We start from the raw sequence: 17,234 nt of genomic DNA, 5'->3' as shown, positions 1-17,234 counted from the left end.
ATGTTTTTATATTACACTGCTTTTCACTTGTGAAATAGACAAATAAAGTTATCACAGCCACTTGGTGTCATAGCCTCAGCAGTTTATTAGATGATTTACATGGAATTGTTGGTATAATAATCTCAGCAGTTCCAGGAACCGAGAGGTCTACATCCGGATATACAGTGCTTAATGCTGAAACCTCTCACCATTTCCTCTTTTATTGTGGCTTTTTTCAGATATGTAGAGAAAACAAAACAATATGCAAGATAATCAGAAAAAGCAAAGGTTTGCACTCAGTGAAAGAGACCTACTGTATCTCCATGTTTAATTGAAAGTCGTTTCTACATTTAATGCAACATTTTTTTCTAAGTTTGAAAAATATAAAAACCTTTGAGGAGTTATTCAAACACGGAGGATAACATTTTAGAGGTATCACTACATTGTAGGGTTTATTCGTAAACCTGTGGCAACACTAACCTGAAGAGAAACACTTGTCTTGGGACATACAGATACAAAAAGTCAGGGATTTTCATGGTGTATTTAATAGAGTACTCCCTTGACACTGAAATTTAACTGAAGGAAAAGGGAACAACTGGTAGTCACTCTTGATTGCAGCATGTATGCAGTATTGCAATACGACACTCAGAGAGACTTTCATAACTTGCCCAAGTGGACTGCACCGTCCCTGAACTGCTGCTATAGGGCCTTTATATTTGTATTAAATGCTGCAGCCAAAATCCATATTTTGAGAGTGAGATGGATCTAAATTGCTTAAACTAATGCTTGCCATTACTACCAAGCTGAACAGGGTCGGGCAGGGTAAAGATGCTGTGAAAATACATAGTGTGCACATGACTAGACAGTGGAGTGGATTGTGAAATGTTGTATATGTTATTATTGTTTTCTTGTTTTCTTGTTGTTTAACCTGTTGGAGGTTAATTTGACTTTTTGTACAGATCTTGGTGCATTACCACTTTTAAATTGTAGTTGAAAATGCCCAGTGTCCTACCTTTTTGAACCTCCATCTCATAACATGTGACAGAAACACTGTAGCACATCCTGAGAGAAAATGAATCCTGTATCTACTGACAATGTATTCAGACACAGTACAAAGAACTACAAATAACATATTTCCCTGGAATAATCAAAATAGCTTTAAGCTATCAAAATACTGAAATTAACGGCTAACAAAACCCCTTTAAAGGTTCTGTTGGAAGTCATGTAATTTTGGACACTACTATAACTGTGCTTTTCTAATTTATTTTCATTATTAGAAAAATAGATTCTGACAAAAATAGATGATTAGACTTAAAATAATTCATATGGATGTTTGTGCATATTCTAGTGAATCAGCAGTGTGTGGGCCCTGGCAGCAGCTCCGCCTCAGAGGCAAACAGCTCCTTGTAAAGTGGTGGGAACAGGGAGTGAGCAGTGAGTGGATATCGCTGACTGAACCAGCGGAGCTTCTCCATGTGCAGACCGCACAATGAGCGCAACACTGCCATCCTCTGGTACAGCTGTAGGAAGCATACAGACACATTCATCCATTTCGGATACAGTGAGGAATATTTATGCACATTCATGTAGATGCAAGAGGTAATATGCAAGGCTTTAATTCAGCTTTTAGCCAAAGAGACATGTACCTTGTGCATTAAACTGTCTTGGTTATCTCGGTGTAAAATGTGTGTGAGTCCTAACTCCACACTTCTTTGAACTCGCTGAACTCGACCTCTGTCCTCTAGACATGGACGGTCTGCAAAGAAAAATAAAAATAAAAAAGGAAGGACTGATTAAAATATGTCTTTATCTAATTTTGTACTAAAATTAATAAATTATGCTTTATTTTTATGTTTTTGAGCTGAAAGATGACCATGGTAGACTTAGGAATATATAATTATCAATGTAAATTTATAAACATAGACTAGGCAAGTCCTGGAGGAAAACGGATAGAAAAATGAACTTCCGAAAATTAATTAATAGTTCCATATATGGGATGTTGTATGATGTTGTATGGGTGAGAAATACATTTTTATCCACCTGGTATCAAACCATCACCACTTTTGAAGTTTCAGAACTAAAGAACAAAGCACAATGTGAGTGATGGCCAGATCTTATCTTACCTGCGTTGATAAGCACCAGAGCGCTGAAGAGAGCAATCTGCTGCTCAGTAAGCTTTAAAGCACACATGCCATGAGCAAAGTCAAACACTGCTGTGATTAAATCACCACATGCTGCAAAAAAAAAAAAAAAACACCACAGAACCTTGATAAAACACCACATTCATGCACTAATGCTCGTTTCATAAATGGCTTTTGAACATTAGTAAAATCCTCACCTAAAGACTTGAAAACTTCAGTTCCAGCAAATTTCCCATCAAAAAAAACAGTGTTGTTCTCTGTGTTGAAGAGTCGACTCATCCTGACCAGAACCACCTCCATGGAGCCTGGGTGAGAAAAGGGGACAAAGGAATAAAGTGAATTGGTTAAAATATGGGCCAAAAAGACAAGAGAATATTAGAGATTCAAACATTTTAGAAACTCACCCATCTTAAGAAGCGCAATTTGGTCATTCTGGCTGAGGATACGGAAACCTGGGATGTGTTTTGCAAACTCCACCACATACTGTACAGCATCAGTCAGTCGAATGGCACAGTGCTGCCACATCTCATCCACTGACTAGGACAGAGGAAAAAAATGGCTCAAAATTTCACCTAACCCATACAAACTCAACTTCACACGCCAACCATCTCCTGCTCATTGTTTTGATGTAACAAAAAGTTTCTATATTTTATCTTTTAATTTACTATGTTATAAAAAATAAAACATATGCTCTGCTAATTTTTTTTTTAGAATATAAAGAAAAAAAAACATTAACTTTAATTTAAAAGTAAGCTTTCTGTCGGATCAAAGAGGAAGAAGAGGTGGGAGGAAATGATCAAACAAGTTTCCATCTGAAATGGGATGTTTTGTTTTGAGACTCTGACTAAGATCATAAAAATGCAAACCAGAGTCTGAGAACCCAAATAAAAGAGATTTAGAGGATGATGTAAAAGAGCAGGAAATTTTGATGTACTTTGTTCTGGTAGGCCTGAATCTCCTCTCTGCTGAACAGTTTCCATCGAAGAGCCTGCAGGTCCTCCACTCTGCACTGGCTGGTCTCTCTGTGGGAACGCACAATGCTGGCACACAGTTCATCTGGAAAAAAAAAAGAGAGCTATGAATATTACAAATACAACATAGTTACATGTACATAATCCCACTTTAATTGCTCACCTATGTTTCGCAGAGAGTGAGGATAGAGGCTGTAAGGATCCTCCAAATGGTTGTAGGGATGAATAGGCATCAGATCATGAGGTGTCTGTCTGGAATCAAATCCTGGTTTGAAGAATATGGCAGAGTAAGAAATAAGGAGAGGTGGATGGAGGGGAGTGCACGTGGTAAAGTGTGCTTACACAGCAATGCCTCACCTCTTACATCAAGGTGTCCACTGTTGTCCCCCCTACCCTGGGATCGAGATGTGGAAGAGACACCGGAGCCTCGGTAGATCATCCCTGTCACCTGCGACTCGTTCGGGGAGCACACAAGGTAAGGGTGAACATCAGTGGTGTAGGACAGCAGATCGGCCTCCCCTGCGAAGGAGTAGGCCGAGGCCATGGGCTGAAGGACTTGGGGGGTGCGGTCTTGACGGGCTTTAGTGGGGTAGGACAACACAGACTGGGTGTCTCCCTGAAGCTGCTGCTGTTGCTGCTGTTGCTGTCGGTGCCGCTCCACTTCAGCAATCAGAGAATCCCGCTGACGTTTGGACATCCGCCCAAACTTCACCGCTGAGAAGGACAAAACATAAACAAGTAAACACTATGATTCAAGTGATTCTGTCTGTGGCTCAGTGGCTGCTTGTGCCTCACCATCTCTGCTCATGCCCTGTGCCAAGCACTTCTGCAGACGGCAGTGTTGGCAACGGTTACGGCTGGCCCGGTCGATCTGACAGTTACTCTGCCTGGAGCAGGAGTAGGACACAGTTGGCAGCTGGCTGCGCCGGAAAAATCCCTGAGGCAGCATTTGGGTTACAAAAATTTGATAAAATATTTCAGTCATTTTTTTTTACATTAACACATAACACCGAACATTATTTAACTAGACAGTTTCTTAGTTTCTTTAAGTTGTGACCAAGACATTTATGATTTACAGTTGAATTAATATTTTTCAGTGTTGATGATGTTGATGAAGAACCTATCTGATGGAAGCACTATTTCTACACATCTTTAGCAATTTAATATTTGCAATAGGCTATAATTGTTAAAGAATTTGTTCCATATTTGGGGACTTAAGCTTCTCTGCTTTCCTGCTGAGAGTGAGATGAAAAAACTCATATGAGTCTCAGATGTGTCTGTTCAAATGAAGCTGGAGCCACAGTGAAGCTCAAAGAAGAAACTGCACCCAGCCAAAAAATACTGGAGAGACATCAAATCTGTATCCCTCAAAGTCATATGCATGTGTGTGTCTGATGGTGTCACCTTACCTTGCAGCCCTCACACGTGATGACTCCATAATGCACTCCAGAGGACTTATCACCACAGATCTTGCATGGGATAACTTCAATCTGGGCTGAACAAACAGGGAGACAAAAGCCATTTTAATAATAATAATATTTTAATAATGATGATGATGATGATGATGATGATGATGAAATAGTAGAAAATAAACTAACAGGGACAACACTACTGAGCCATGAATGTCAAACAATGGGCTAATCATGCAAACAAATAAGACAAGTAAAAGTATTGGATTCAGTAGCAAAACTATTCTTAAGTTTTAAATCTAAAGCAGCTGAGCAAGTCATGAAAACCAGGACACAGTTCAAAATAAGTAATGAAATATTGAAAAATTACAAAGAAAAACATAAAAACTGGAGAAATCAAACTGTAGATTAATCAGTCCCATGTTTACTGTAATATTAACTCATAACCTGTGATTCCTTAATTCATACACTCAAAAACACATTACAGCACAGTATAATTCGAAAAAGAATAGATTTTACCATAAATATCAAAGGTCTGCTTATGTTGTACAGGCATTAATCTGAACCTCAACAGTATACAGGTTGTTGCTGTATAAGTACAATATGCCAAATAGCACCTTAATGACACTGCATATTTTTACCCCAAGGAGTAAACTGGAAAATAATTCCTACTGTGAGAACGTTTTATGCTGTACTTCCCCTTAAACATCTATCAATTGTTATGTGACCAGAGTAAACCAAAGGTATTTTCCTCTCACACACCTCTCCCCTTAATAATACATTGAACAAAATAACATCAAATATGATGAGGAGAGTGTCTTCTGAGGACGTGGAATATTTGCAAATGGAGAAAGGCGGAGAATATGAAGGTGTCAACCTCAGAGTCTTTTTAAGTGGTTGACTGACTTCTCTTTCACTCTGACTGTCCCTCTTTCATGTCATTTCTTTCTTTGTAAATCCTTCTCTGTCTCGCTCATAAAGGACACAGCTGCCAGTAATGCACTCTCTCCTTCATCACTGCCAGTAACGGCCATCCCCCTATAACCTCCCCCCATGCCCCTGATCTCTGTAAAATCTCACACTCATCATCCTTTTGTCAAATGTTGATTTTTGTCAGAAGTACCAAATGTTGTCTTGACAGCTCTGAACAGTATGTGCAAGGAAACATATCTCTAATAAAATTATATAGGACTGTCTATTCTTGTTACATAAGATATTTATAGTAACAATGAATGATGATAAACATAAAGAGAGCACAACATATGGCGTGTGTCTTTCTTTTTTCTAGGGCTTAAATAACCTATGCATATTATCTATTCCTGTCATCTTCGCTCTTCCTTCCACAATGCGCTGAAGTTGTGATTGTTTTCTGCAACCTCTTGTTGGTGCTTATATACAGTAGTATTTGTGTTTCCGTGCATAACTGTGTCAAAGTTTTTTCGCAAGTGTGTGTTAGTGTGTCAGTGTGTGCCCTCTTTATCTGGTGCCACAGGGATCACCTAAAGGCTCCTGAGGAGGTCAGCCAGTAAAATTAATATGTAATAATACACGTGAGTACAAACATGGAGGATAAAGCAGAAATAATCACTGCACAACTGCACACTGACTGCAGCTGCTACTAATAAAGGTGATTACTTCAAGAGATCATAAGATCATAAGGAAGAGATCATTTCACTTTCTTTTGAAAGGAAAACAGATGCTTTTATTTAAATAAGACACTCGATTCAACATTTTATCTTTAAATGCAAAATATCATCACTTTAGTAAAATAAAACTATTGAGCTGTGACTATGATTATTTTTCTTAGTTATCCAGAATAGATAGAGACAACATCAGTGGTCTCTGTTTTTTTTTCTATTTGCTATTTCAGTTCTGATTGTCAACCTCAAACAACAGGAAATCCACTGTGACCCACAACCTTTCACTGTTCACACACATACACACAAAGACACGGCAATCCAAAGCTACAACTTTCCGTGCAATCATAGTTCTGATAATTCTAAACTGAACTGACATAATACACTACACACACAGCAGATTCCCTTTGTGTAAAGCACACTTAAGTTAAATCGTCACTTTTTTGGTGGCAAACTAAAAGAAAACACCTGCAAAAAAGAATTTCTAACCTGGCTTTGTAATGTAAATGGATTTATCACCAGTTAAACACTGGATCTATATTCAGAGAGCATTTTTTGGTCTCTGCTTGTTATCTCCAGACACAGGCTTTGACCAATCAAACCCAGCATCTCTAGTGGGTGTGTGTGTGTGTGTGTGTGTGTGTGTGTGAGAGAGAGAGAGAGAGAGAGATAAAAATACTGAAAAAGAACTAAACTGCCGTTATTTCTTTAACTAGTGTCTTTTTCAGTAACCTAAGATGGGCTTGTGGTCTTGCATGCAATTTGGCTGAAAACAACTGCTTGTTCTATGTTACAAATACATAGACATACATGGATACTGGCAAATGAATAAATTTTGACGCTTGGTTTACTCTCATGTGGCAGGACTGCTCCACAGCTCAGCCTAACCCAGTAACATCTGTAACAACATCTGTACTTCTCTGCATCTTATGTAAAATGAAGATTTATTTTGCTATCTAGGCAGCAATTTAGTTGCATTATGTCACAATTGTCAGTATCTCTTTAAGAACCATGAATGTTTTACACTGCATTCCAAGAACACTGTAGTGTGTGAAACCAACCATAAACACACCACACAAAACTGTACCACACCGAAAATTTTTAAGCAAAGCAGTTGGTTCACGTTGTTCATGTGCATCCTAAATTAAATGCATGATGTGTTGCGTGACATTAAAAAGAGAACAGGTTTGAGTACAGTGGTGGAAATATTCTGGTTTGTCAGTCAAAATAATATCAAAATAATATATATATTTAAATATATATATATATATATATATATATATATATATATATATATATATATATATAATATGGGTGCCGTACACCGAGGAATCTAGGTAAAACAAGAAAAACCAAAGGAAAAACTTGATGTCTAGAATGCAATCTAGAAAGAGTTTATTCAGTACTCACACCACATTTGCATGAGGCTCAGTGAGTGTGAGTGTGTGTGCATGTGTGTGCACGTGTGTATGTGTGGTGGGCATTTAGGGGGGTGCACAATACAAATTGCCATTGTTTGTCTGAAATCATGGTGTCAGCAGTCTGTTCTTTGCACTGTAAACGGACAAAAAACCTCAACTTTCCTCTGACGGAAGCTTACCTTTGGTGCATATGCAAGTAAGAGTGCAAACAAGGTTTGTATACACACAAACCGACAAACAAACAGTTTAGAGTTAATTTTCAGAGCCTATGTAAGGTAATTTTAAATTATTTTTATAAATTCTATTTATCATCATTAATTAATAATAAAACATTTCGATTTAGATCCTATTTTATAATTCAAATGAATTATACTTAAAAGGCTGGAATTTAGTATCATAATGAGGCAAGATATTTAAAATATTTGAACTGTTTTTATCATTTATCATAAATTATTTGGGTCATTGTCACTTGCTATTGAATCAATTTTGCTATGCAGGGGGTAACAATACTATAGCTTATATAAAAATATTCAAAATGAATGCTTTTATCAAGTATTTGAATATGAAAATAAAGTGAATAACACGGTAAATCCAATTTTAAATTTATCAGTCCCACCGCCCAAAGAACGCAATCTGTAAAACTCTAAAGTTTATTCTAACCTACTGTAACATCACTGAAATTTGTTTGACAGAATGAATTTCCTTTACAAGAAACCATATTTAAGGACTGCAGCCACTTCTAATAACTGTAAAATATATTTAAGTTTCTTTAACAAAATTAGAAAAAGGAAGAAATTAAAGAAACAAACAAGAAACATATTTATCGTCATGTAAAATAAAAGTTATTGTCACAACAAATTGGGGTAATTTAGCTAATTTAATTTTACAGGCAACTGCAGGTATATCTTTTACAATCAAATGTCCTGGTTGTCACATAAATGTGATTACTGCTTCACTACTGAGTTTCATTCACTGTTTGAACACAGTAACATGGGGAAAAATTACCCACAGCACATTATGTGAGAAAAACTACACTTAATCAAAGCCCTACATGAACATCAATTAGCGTCACACTTACCATATTTAACTTTGAAGTTCAGACTGAGTTTAGGGGTGTCTAAAAGTGGTAATGTTTTGACAATAGAAAAGGGTATGAATCAGCTCAACTGCTGTATTTCATTTACCATATTTTGAGGGGGAATGTGTCACCTGCACTTTTCATGTTCACTTTGATCTAAAGCCAACCGCTTTTGCTGCTTTGGAAGTGCTATGCAGGTTTCTGCACCCAAAGGAACAAGGAAATCCTTTCTGATAAAGAAACTGTATAAGAATCTACACAGGAATCCCCCAAATACAACAACAAAGCCATATGAAATGTGTGCGTGTGCAAATTGTGACCATGTTAAGCCCACTGTTAGCAAGTTGCACCAGAGCATTAGATAATTAACTGTCTTTCAGCTGTGGTTAAGAAAGAAAAATACTAAGTTATATTTTTAGCAATGGGAGCCTCCTTCTCTCTCCTTCATACATGCAGCATCCACACACAGCTGCAGAACGAGATATGCTACATCTAGGCGCCATCTCACAAGCAGCTGCGAATCTGTGTGTGTGTGCATCTATACGCATGTGTGCCGGTTGCAAATGACAAAGTGTCTCAACAACTTGCAGATTATTTCTTATAATTTGCCTCTGTATTTTTCCTCCACATCCTTTTTATTCTATTAATTGTCTCATTGTGTCTAAGAAATCAAATTTATTATCATTTTCATTTTCACAGTAAAATCATCATGGCCTCTGAATCCTATCTATTGTGTGTGTGGAGTCAGTCCATTCAAACTCATGCACTGAGTTTTTGAAACATCCTGGTTTCCTGTCTCTTTCAATATTATATCGGTTAAAATTCAGTAGAAGTATCTGCAAAAAGGGTTGCAGCATCAAAGCTGTAATAGCATGGTGTCTGGGGTTTAATCGGATTCATTTGTTAATTATAATTACTTACTATGAAAAAAACACACACTAGGGAAATAAAATTTAACATGCATATCAACTCACAACATATCTTAATTGGTTTTAAAAAGTTGTTATACAAGCTACTGCATCATTCTCACCCTATAAAATCAGCTCATTTCCTTACCTGCAATGCAGTATCTATGTGGGAGTGAGAGACGGTAGAAATATCTGAGACGTGATTCAAATCTTAAATCCATCAAAGAGAGCTCAAAAATGAGTCATTTTAGCAAAACATAAAACTGAAAGACATATATCCATGTGAATGGGAGAGAACCAATACAATTTCAAAACAAGAGGTTCAATCAGTCCTCATATAGTGCACTATAAACTGTACGTACATATGTGTGAGTGTGTGTGTGTGTGTGTGTGTGTGTGTGTGTGTGTGTGTGTGTGTGTGTGTGTGTGTGTGTGTTGTGTACGAACTGTTACTGGGCTACAAAAATGATCTTTTGGTCTATTAAGGATGTAGGTTAAATTAAGCATTTAGTTATCTTGACATGAGGGAACTGGTGTGAATTCAGAGCCATTTGAACTGTTCAGCCAAGTGTTACATCCTAAAGCGCTAAAACTAAAAACTAAAAGTGGGAACCTGAACAAAAAGCTTAATTGAGCAACAGGATGGAGTGAAAATAAATACAACTGGACAAAAGCTGAAAAGACACAGCTATTTAAAAAAACTGTATGTGTCATTATTAGGACTAGTTAATCATCTCCTGCACCGACAGAACTATCAGGTTGAACTCATATTATCACTTTTAATAATCGTAAATTATACAATAAAGCTGGGTTGGAGAGAAACTATGACCAAAAAGCATGTAACTGATCAAAATGATAAAATATCTTTCATTGCACTGCCCCCACACACAGACACAGTCATACAGACACACCAAAGATCTTCATCCCTACCTCGCATCATCCTCACTCCTCCACTTGTCTCAGATGTTTGTCCCACTTTCACAAACTCACTTTTTCTCACTTTGTCCAATAATAGTCTTTCTTCTCACACACTTTTTTCTCACCACCTAGTCTGTCTTCTTTTTTATTCGTCCTTTACCAAGCCTGCTTGGGTGCTCACTGCAGCTTCAGTTCACATATTCAGACTTTTGAGTGTCTGTCACCGCCTTACCTTCCTTGTTAGCGTGTGAGTGTGTGTGTGTATGTGAGCAAGAGAGAGAGAGGAGACAAAGAAAAAGGGGGACTGTCCCCTAGCTTGGCGTTTTTTCTAAAGGTACTTTTTCCTTATACCTTTGTTGATATCGTTCACACCCTCGCTCTATACCACATATCAAAAAATTTGTTTTGTAGCATCTGACAACTTTAAGACTCTCCTAGAGAACTTAAATCAAACAACTTTCAACAGGAATAATTGGCTGAGGCAGAAAAAAACATGTAAGTTACAGAAACATTTCAGTACAGTTAGATTACATTTACTGCCACTTTGTGACTTCAATTTTGTTCAAGAGGTCTTATTGATACTTAACATACATGAATTCATCAGTTAAGGAATCCTTTATTTGTTCTTGCAGCAATGTTTTTCTACACACAACTGTCTAGATTATTAATATTTTAGTTTGCAGAGTTTTTGCAACAATAGAAGAAGCATTCAGATCTTTTTCTTGTGGTGTTTTGTGGTTTAATCTGTAAAAGAGTGTCATATGTTTTGCTTTGCAACTATATCTGCCAGATAAATTTAGTACAATACGTGAGTTGTAGCAAAGCAAAAGAAGAATATAGCAGATAACGGAACTATTAAAGTGAAACACAAGAATCTCAAAACTATACTTAAGTGGAGTACTTAAGTAAAGGTGCTTAGTTACAATCCATCACTGTGCTCCTCAGTAACCTCTCATCTGGCCCCGAATGACGCACACATCAAATGACCATTAAACCCTGCTTCACGCCTACAGAAAAGCCAAAACCTGATTTTACATAAACGTGTACTCCCTCACAAGCAACGGTGAATAAAATTATCATTATTTTTTCCCACTTTATTTATCATCACACCACCTAACATAAAGACTGGTTGTGTGTTAAACATATCGTCTCCGCACTTGATAACACACCCAGGTGTGCTAAAGTTGTGGCAGAAAGTGTTAAACCAAAGAAGTTAAAAAAAGACAAGATGTTATCGCTGTCATCTGCCTTCAGATGCCAAAGTGCCAAAGCCATAGTGTTGATATTTTCATCACTGTGTGTGTGTGTATGAGATGGGGGCAGCACAGGTGCAACACACAGCACACACACTGATGGCTCAACTCTAGCATCACCACAATGTGTGTGTGAGTTGCTGTACAGGTGCAATGTTGTATGTTCAGTAACTATGAAGTTAACCACAACGCATGCACAAATATCTAGCACAAACACAAGCAATGTCATTACCACATGCAGACACACAAACACACACACACACACATTAACAGAGAAATTAAGTATTTTTGCAGATAACTTACTCAAATGAGTCTTCTTGGACATGGCTCCTCCTGAGGCAGACAACAAAATGCTGTTAGTGAATCAAAACTTAACTGTAAATTTAACTTTTACTAAACGTTGTACTACAAAAGGTGAATATTTCACAAAATGCAGTATACAAGTAAGCTTTTCACATAAAGTAAAGCTAATGTCTGTCTAAATGCCAAGCCAGAATTAAGCTTTTTCATTTGAACTATTACAATGCAAAACATGCCAAAATAACTAGCTACATTTACTTTGAAGCAATGTACTTAACTACAATTTTACAATTAAAGCACATACTTCACTTGATTATTTGCATTTTATACCACTTTATATTCAACTAGATCTAGCTGACAAATTGAGTTACAGCATAAACCAGCATAAGAATAGTTAAAATTAGCACCACCTGCGTCAACTACAACATGACAGAACCCCTTTTATGTTAATGCATCAGTAATAGTGATGTTATATAACAGTAACATGGGGCAATGATGCATAATGAGAACTTTCATTTTTGATTGAACTTTAAGCACATTTGGTTGCAATTACTTCTGCTAGTTAAGACGTAATTTCAATGCAAGGCCATTACTATTAATAGAGCATTGCACTGTGTTGCTATTTCTGACATAAGTAGAAAATATTAATTTTTTTTTTCTATTATTGAAACCTGATCAGTAGCACAGTAGCCTGCATGGGAATAGAATACTTTCAAAAGTGGCAGCTACTGTGATACTCTAATATCTACGCCAAACTCAAAAAAATAAATACCACTTCTAATCAGGGGTTTCACTGAAACTGGCATGACAGTTTCACCCTTAGGATTGAAGTTATACTGTGGTTGATACAGATTCAAACTCCTCATCAAAAAATCCTTGGTCCTTGGTAATTTGGTACAGGCTTTGCCAAATGCACTCCTTTGTGTGTGTGTGTGTGTGTGTGTGTGTGTGTGTGTGTAAGCGAGTGTATGTGTGTGTTTTAACATACAAATAAGCATAACTAAGGAGCATAAGTGATAGCAGCGAGGTAAAATTAGTGGATTCCTATTTGCATTGGTGTGTGTCTATGTTGAGTTTGTGTGACTCTTCAGCACACGTACGCACACAGGAGCTAAAGGCAGAGGAAGGTGGGTGTCTGTGAAGCAATAGGTCCTCTTTTTTGTCTACCTGTTTGACCACAATTGTGAGAAAGTTTGAATTTCAGTGAGTGTGTGTAAAAGTGTGGAGGATCAGTTCTCAACCAAGGTTTATTTATGGGGTTGTGTATGTGACAGACAGAGAGGTTTGAAGGCAGGTGAGATAAGTATCAATGGAAGATGTAGCGCTAGCCGGTCTTTGTCTGGCGCCAGATCAGGCCCTCTGTGGTTGACACTGTTTTCCTACCCTCATCAAATCAGTTTTGCTTCATAAGCAGAACGCATGGAATGAAAGCAGAGCAGTGCACGCACACACGGAAAATGTAAAGCAATTTCAACTGATCAAAGCTGATTGCTGAACAAAAGGTTAAAAAAAAGATAAAAATGCAATAATACTTAAAAAGAATCTGTTCAGAACTAAATGCAGTAAATACATATTTTACAAAATTGGTACAATGCATTTTTATGAGTTTTTAATGCGACAACGGCCCCCGAAGCTTATGGGCTATGGTCAATATGTTGAACAATTATGCAAGTACGGCATTAATATGGTTTTAGCCAACAGTGTTAAAGCTGTCCTTTTTATCAATCAGTAATATAAATGCACAACAACCCCTTTCCTACAATATACATAAGTAATTTTCTTAAACTGATGACCAAATTACTTCATCCATAATAAAAAGGTTAAAGCTTTGATTCACATACTTTGATCATCAAAAATGAGCTGGGTTAAATAATTTGAAATAACCGGAAACAGCTAAGAGCTAAGTCACTGTTCATGTAATATGCTATTACAGATTTAAATTTATTAAAGTGATCTCTATGTGGAGCGGAATAAACAGTTGTGGTCAGTGGTAAGTGGTGGAAAAAAAGAATCTAATGCAATCAACAACATCTGCTAAAGTATAAACTAAATGTGACAGAGCACACATTTAGCGAGACACACCTGTCAGCCAGGCCATAAAGCCACACACACAGCCTGTGCATGACCCCGGTGACTACTGAGATGCAAACATCAACACCACTCAGTCAAAATCTCACTCACGTCTCTACACTCCGACATCTACTGAATGTTAAAGTGACAGCTGCTACATTACATAACATCACTGACAACCACTGAACTCAAAGAGAGCCCAACTTTTGGCAAGGAATTGATAATAAAACTTAAAATATATTACAACCTGATAAACTATATTATTATGTTGTCATAATTATTACAAAGTTCTCATTACAGCATTTATACAGTGAAACAAAAAAAAATAAGGAGGCAAATATGATTTTTCTGGTTGTAAGAAATTAATTTACATAATATAAACAATAAAACATGAAAAAAAAGATATACTGAATACCATTTAAGACAAGTCAGGTGCATTTAGCACAAACAAAGTGCAATCTATTATGCTATAAGAGCTGTCTGAGGATTTTGGGCTCACAAAACATAAAAACGTCTGAGATCTAGCTCAGCAGTGATCCACAAAAAACAAAACAAATATCAATGTAAATCGAAATTAATCTTCCATTGCTCATCTTTAAAGTGAAGCTACATTGGGGGAACAATGTTTTATTTAATTTAACAGCATAACAAAACGTGTTTGATGTCACTGCTGTGACATCAAACACTGACATTAGGTTCACAAATTACTACATACACAGTATATGGAGAGATGAATCAGACCCACAATCAATCCCTGAGGGACACCATACAGTCTGAATCCAATAATGAACAGAAGCATATTTTCACCCTGCAAGCATGTAAGAGAAACAAAATGTGGAGCAGTACCAGAGATACAAACACATTGCTCGAGAAAATGAGAAGACACCCACAGCAGCCACTAAAACCAAGACACTCAACAGCTTAAGAAGAGCCATCTCAGCAGTATGAAAATCTGTATGAACCACACTGAAACTCCACTTTAACCATATTAAAACAACATTACACCAGTTCCACTACCTGGTATACTGTAACACTAAGATTTTCTTTGTCAGGTGTTGCTTTCTTGATGACATTTCAGGTAAAATGATTAAACTGCTGCCAGTGGATGACTTAACAAAGATACTTTGAATTACCCTTGTATATATATATATATATATATATATATTCTTCACTTCATTGCATATTAGTATTAAAATGCTTTATTTAAGGAAAGCATCACTTTAAAAAGAGGTACACTATAAGTACTGTAGATACTGACTTACTTATACCTACATTAGTTTCCAAGTAAACCATGCTGTTTACAGTTCAAGGTTCAAGGTAACTTTATTATTCCTCAGGAGTCATTTGGTGTACAGCCAGCATTACAGAAAACATCACAAAACATAAGACAAAATAATCTTAACACTTAACAGTTTTCATCAGTTACATCTTTAGAAAACATTCCCAACTAGAACCAATTGAAAATGAGGTTTCTAGGTTATTTGGAGTATACAGGAAATTGTTTTGGAATTTGTTCAGATTTTCTTAAGACCTGCTTTGAGAAGTGACAGGAATTTCATTGTTTAAACATATCAGGATTACTGGCATTATGAGCTATTCTTTTTAGCAAAATATAAAATGCAGGACTTTGAAAGGAGCATTATTTAACTTTGGTGATGACCAAAGGATAAAAATTCATCTTTCACATCTGTAATAAAAAGACATGTTCTTCTACACTTCATACTAACTGTGTGCTATGAGCAGCAGTTTTGTTCAAATGGCTGTTCTTGGTGCAGCATCAAACTGTGTCGCCACCCCATGAGAGCAGTAGCAAAGGTGTGCAGTGCGTTTCTGTGGTAGAGGGTCGAGGTGTATTATATCCAATGACTGTCAGTATTTCACTTTTAGCTGGCTTAGAATAGAAAAGCATTGACCAAAAACAGAGGCAAAAATAAGAGCTAATCCCTAAGGATTACTCCAGCTTACTGCCATTCTTACCCACTCACAGCACCTTAACCACACCCCGGTAAAAAGGATGTAGAGGGTTACTGGGGTAAAGAAGGATGAGAGTGGAAATAAAGAACATAATAGAGAACACTGAAACTGGGAAGACACAAACGGAGAAATAAAATCAGCTGGTGGAGGAAAGATGAGCAGAATGAGTGAGTGATGAAGGGTATTGCATAGGTGAGAGCGCACACAGTATGGCATGCTGGGATATGAAAGCAAGACTTAGGCCTACACTGTGTGAAGACTCACAAAAAAAAAACATCAGTTTAAATGCAATCATTGCAAAACCTCAGCGGTGGATTCTCTTACCTCTTTTGATGGGGTTGTCAGCAGGGGGCTCTTCATATTCCATAACACTCCTGTCGAAACCCTGGGTGGCCCCACACACTCATACACTCACCTCTCTCGCACGCACATAAACCACAGAGGCCTGCCAAGTCAGTCGGTTTTAAACCCCACCTGCTGCTATTTGCAATGTAAGAGGGCAGTGTAAGAAAACTCCGGCTCATACTACCTGTTGTTTGTTCTAGCGCCCGGGCCGACGCAGGCATTTCAAAGCATGCACTGCCATCTCGCCTCCTTCCTGTCCTTACAGCGGCTCTCACAACTCGGCTGTCATCTTACTGCACTCTCCCTGTCAGCCTTCTGTTATGTGGTTGTTTTGAAATAACTGAAGTCCCCCCCAGAGGCAGCAGCAGAGAGGAGCGACTGCAGCTGGACGGGCCGGCCGTACACAAGTCGTGCGCCAGAACCCCCTTTTCCCTCCTTGCGCTCTCTGCGCGCCCTGACCGTCCCAGGCTGGAGAGAGTTATGTCACCGACTGTTACGTAATAGCAGCGGATCGGGTTTTGCTTTGTAGTGCTCAGTTGAGAAATATAATCTCATGTTGTTGCCAGAAATTTCCGCCACACTAATCAAGAAAATAAAGTCCAATGCAGGTTTGGCCTGTTAGTAAAACGCTCTCTTCATTTGTTGGGAATTGCAGTAGCTTGTTAGACCAACCTGCAGGACTGATACTTGCACCATGTGCAGATGGTTCTGTAATAATAGCAGCCTGTGTAATGCGTCGTTTTAATTGAAGCAGGAGTTTAACAACTACAGACATGGAAAACGATGAATAATCAATATGTCTTCTCGGTTTACATCATTGTAGCAAATGC

General features: G+C 37.6%; 1 protein-coding gene across 8 annotated transcripts; it reads right to left on the bottom strand.

Moving 5' to 3' along the window:
• Positions 1-61: 61 nt before the first annotated feature.
• Positions 62-16,880, bottom strand: rorc (RAR-related orphan receptor C). Of its 8 annotated transcripts, none has more exons than XM_026317053.1 (13): positions 16,589-16,880; positions 16,384-16,504; positions 12,019-12,048; positions 4,501-4,586; positions 3,887-4,028; positions 3,449-3,805; positions 3,255-3,356; positions 3,055-3,176; positions 2,525-2,657; positions 2,318-2,425; positions 2,103-2,213; positions 1,626-1,735; positions 62-1,499 (listed from the first exon to the last, which is right to left on the bottom strand). In XM_026317053.1, exons 2-13 carry the CDS (start codon positions 16,424-16,426, stop codon positions 1,332-1,334), a joined length of 1,512 nt encoding a protein of 503 aa, XP_026172838.1. In that variant the 5' UTR covers positions 16,427-16,504; positions 16,589-16,880; the 3' UTR covers positions 62-1,331. The 8 variants fall into 8 exon arrangements, with proteins under 8 accessions (XP_026172838.1, XP_026172839.1, XP_026172840.1 ...); XM_026317054.1 differs by having other exon boundaries at positions 16,384-16,478; XM_026317055.1 differs by having other exon boundaries at positions 16,384-16,474.
• Positions 16,881-17,234: the final 354 nt, after the last annotated feature.

This window comes from Mastacembelus armatus, chromosome 16 (assembly GCF_900324485.2).
Source record: "Mastacembelus armatus chromosome 16, fMasArm1.2, whole genome shotgun sequence".
In the NCBI taxonomy this organism is placed as follows: domain Eukaryota; kingdom Metazoa; phylum Chordata; class Actinopteri; order Synbranchiformes; family Mastacembelidae; genus Mastacembelus; species Mastacembelus armatus.
The sequence above is the reverse complement of the archived record's forward strand: the minus strand, read 5'-3'. Positions and strand labels throughout refer to the sequence as shown.

Bases quoted from the DNA above. Each gene is read 5' to 3' on its own strand.
- rorc (XM_026317052.1), bottom strand. From the start codon at position 16,426: ATGGAATATGAAGAGCCCCCTGCTGACAACCCCATCAAAAGAG. The intron at 3,806-3,886 runs GTGAGGCACAAG...TGTCCTTCTCAG, and splicing joins ACAGGGCATGAGCAGAGATG to CGGTGAAGTTTGGGCGGATG. The intron at 1,500-1,625 runs GTACATGTCTCT...TGCTTCCTACAG, and splicing joins AAGACAGTTTAATGCACAAG to CTGTACCAGAGGATGGCAGT.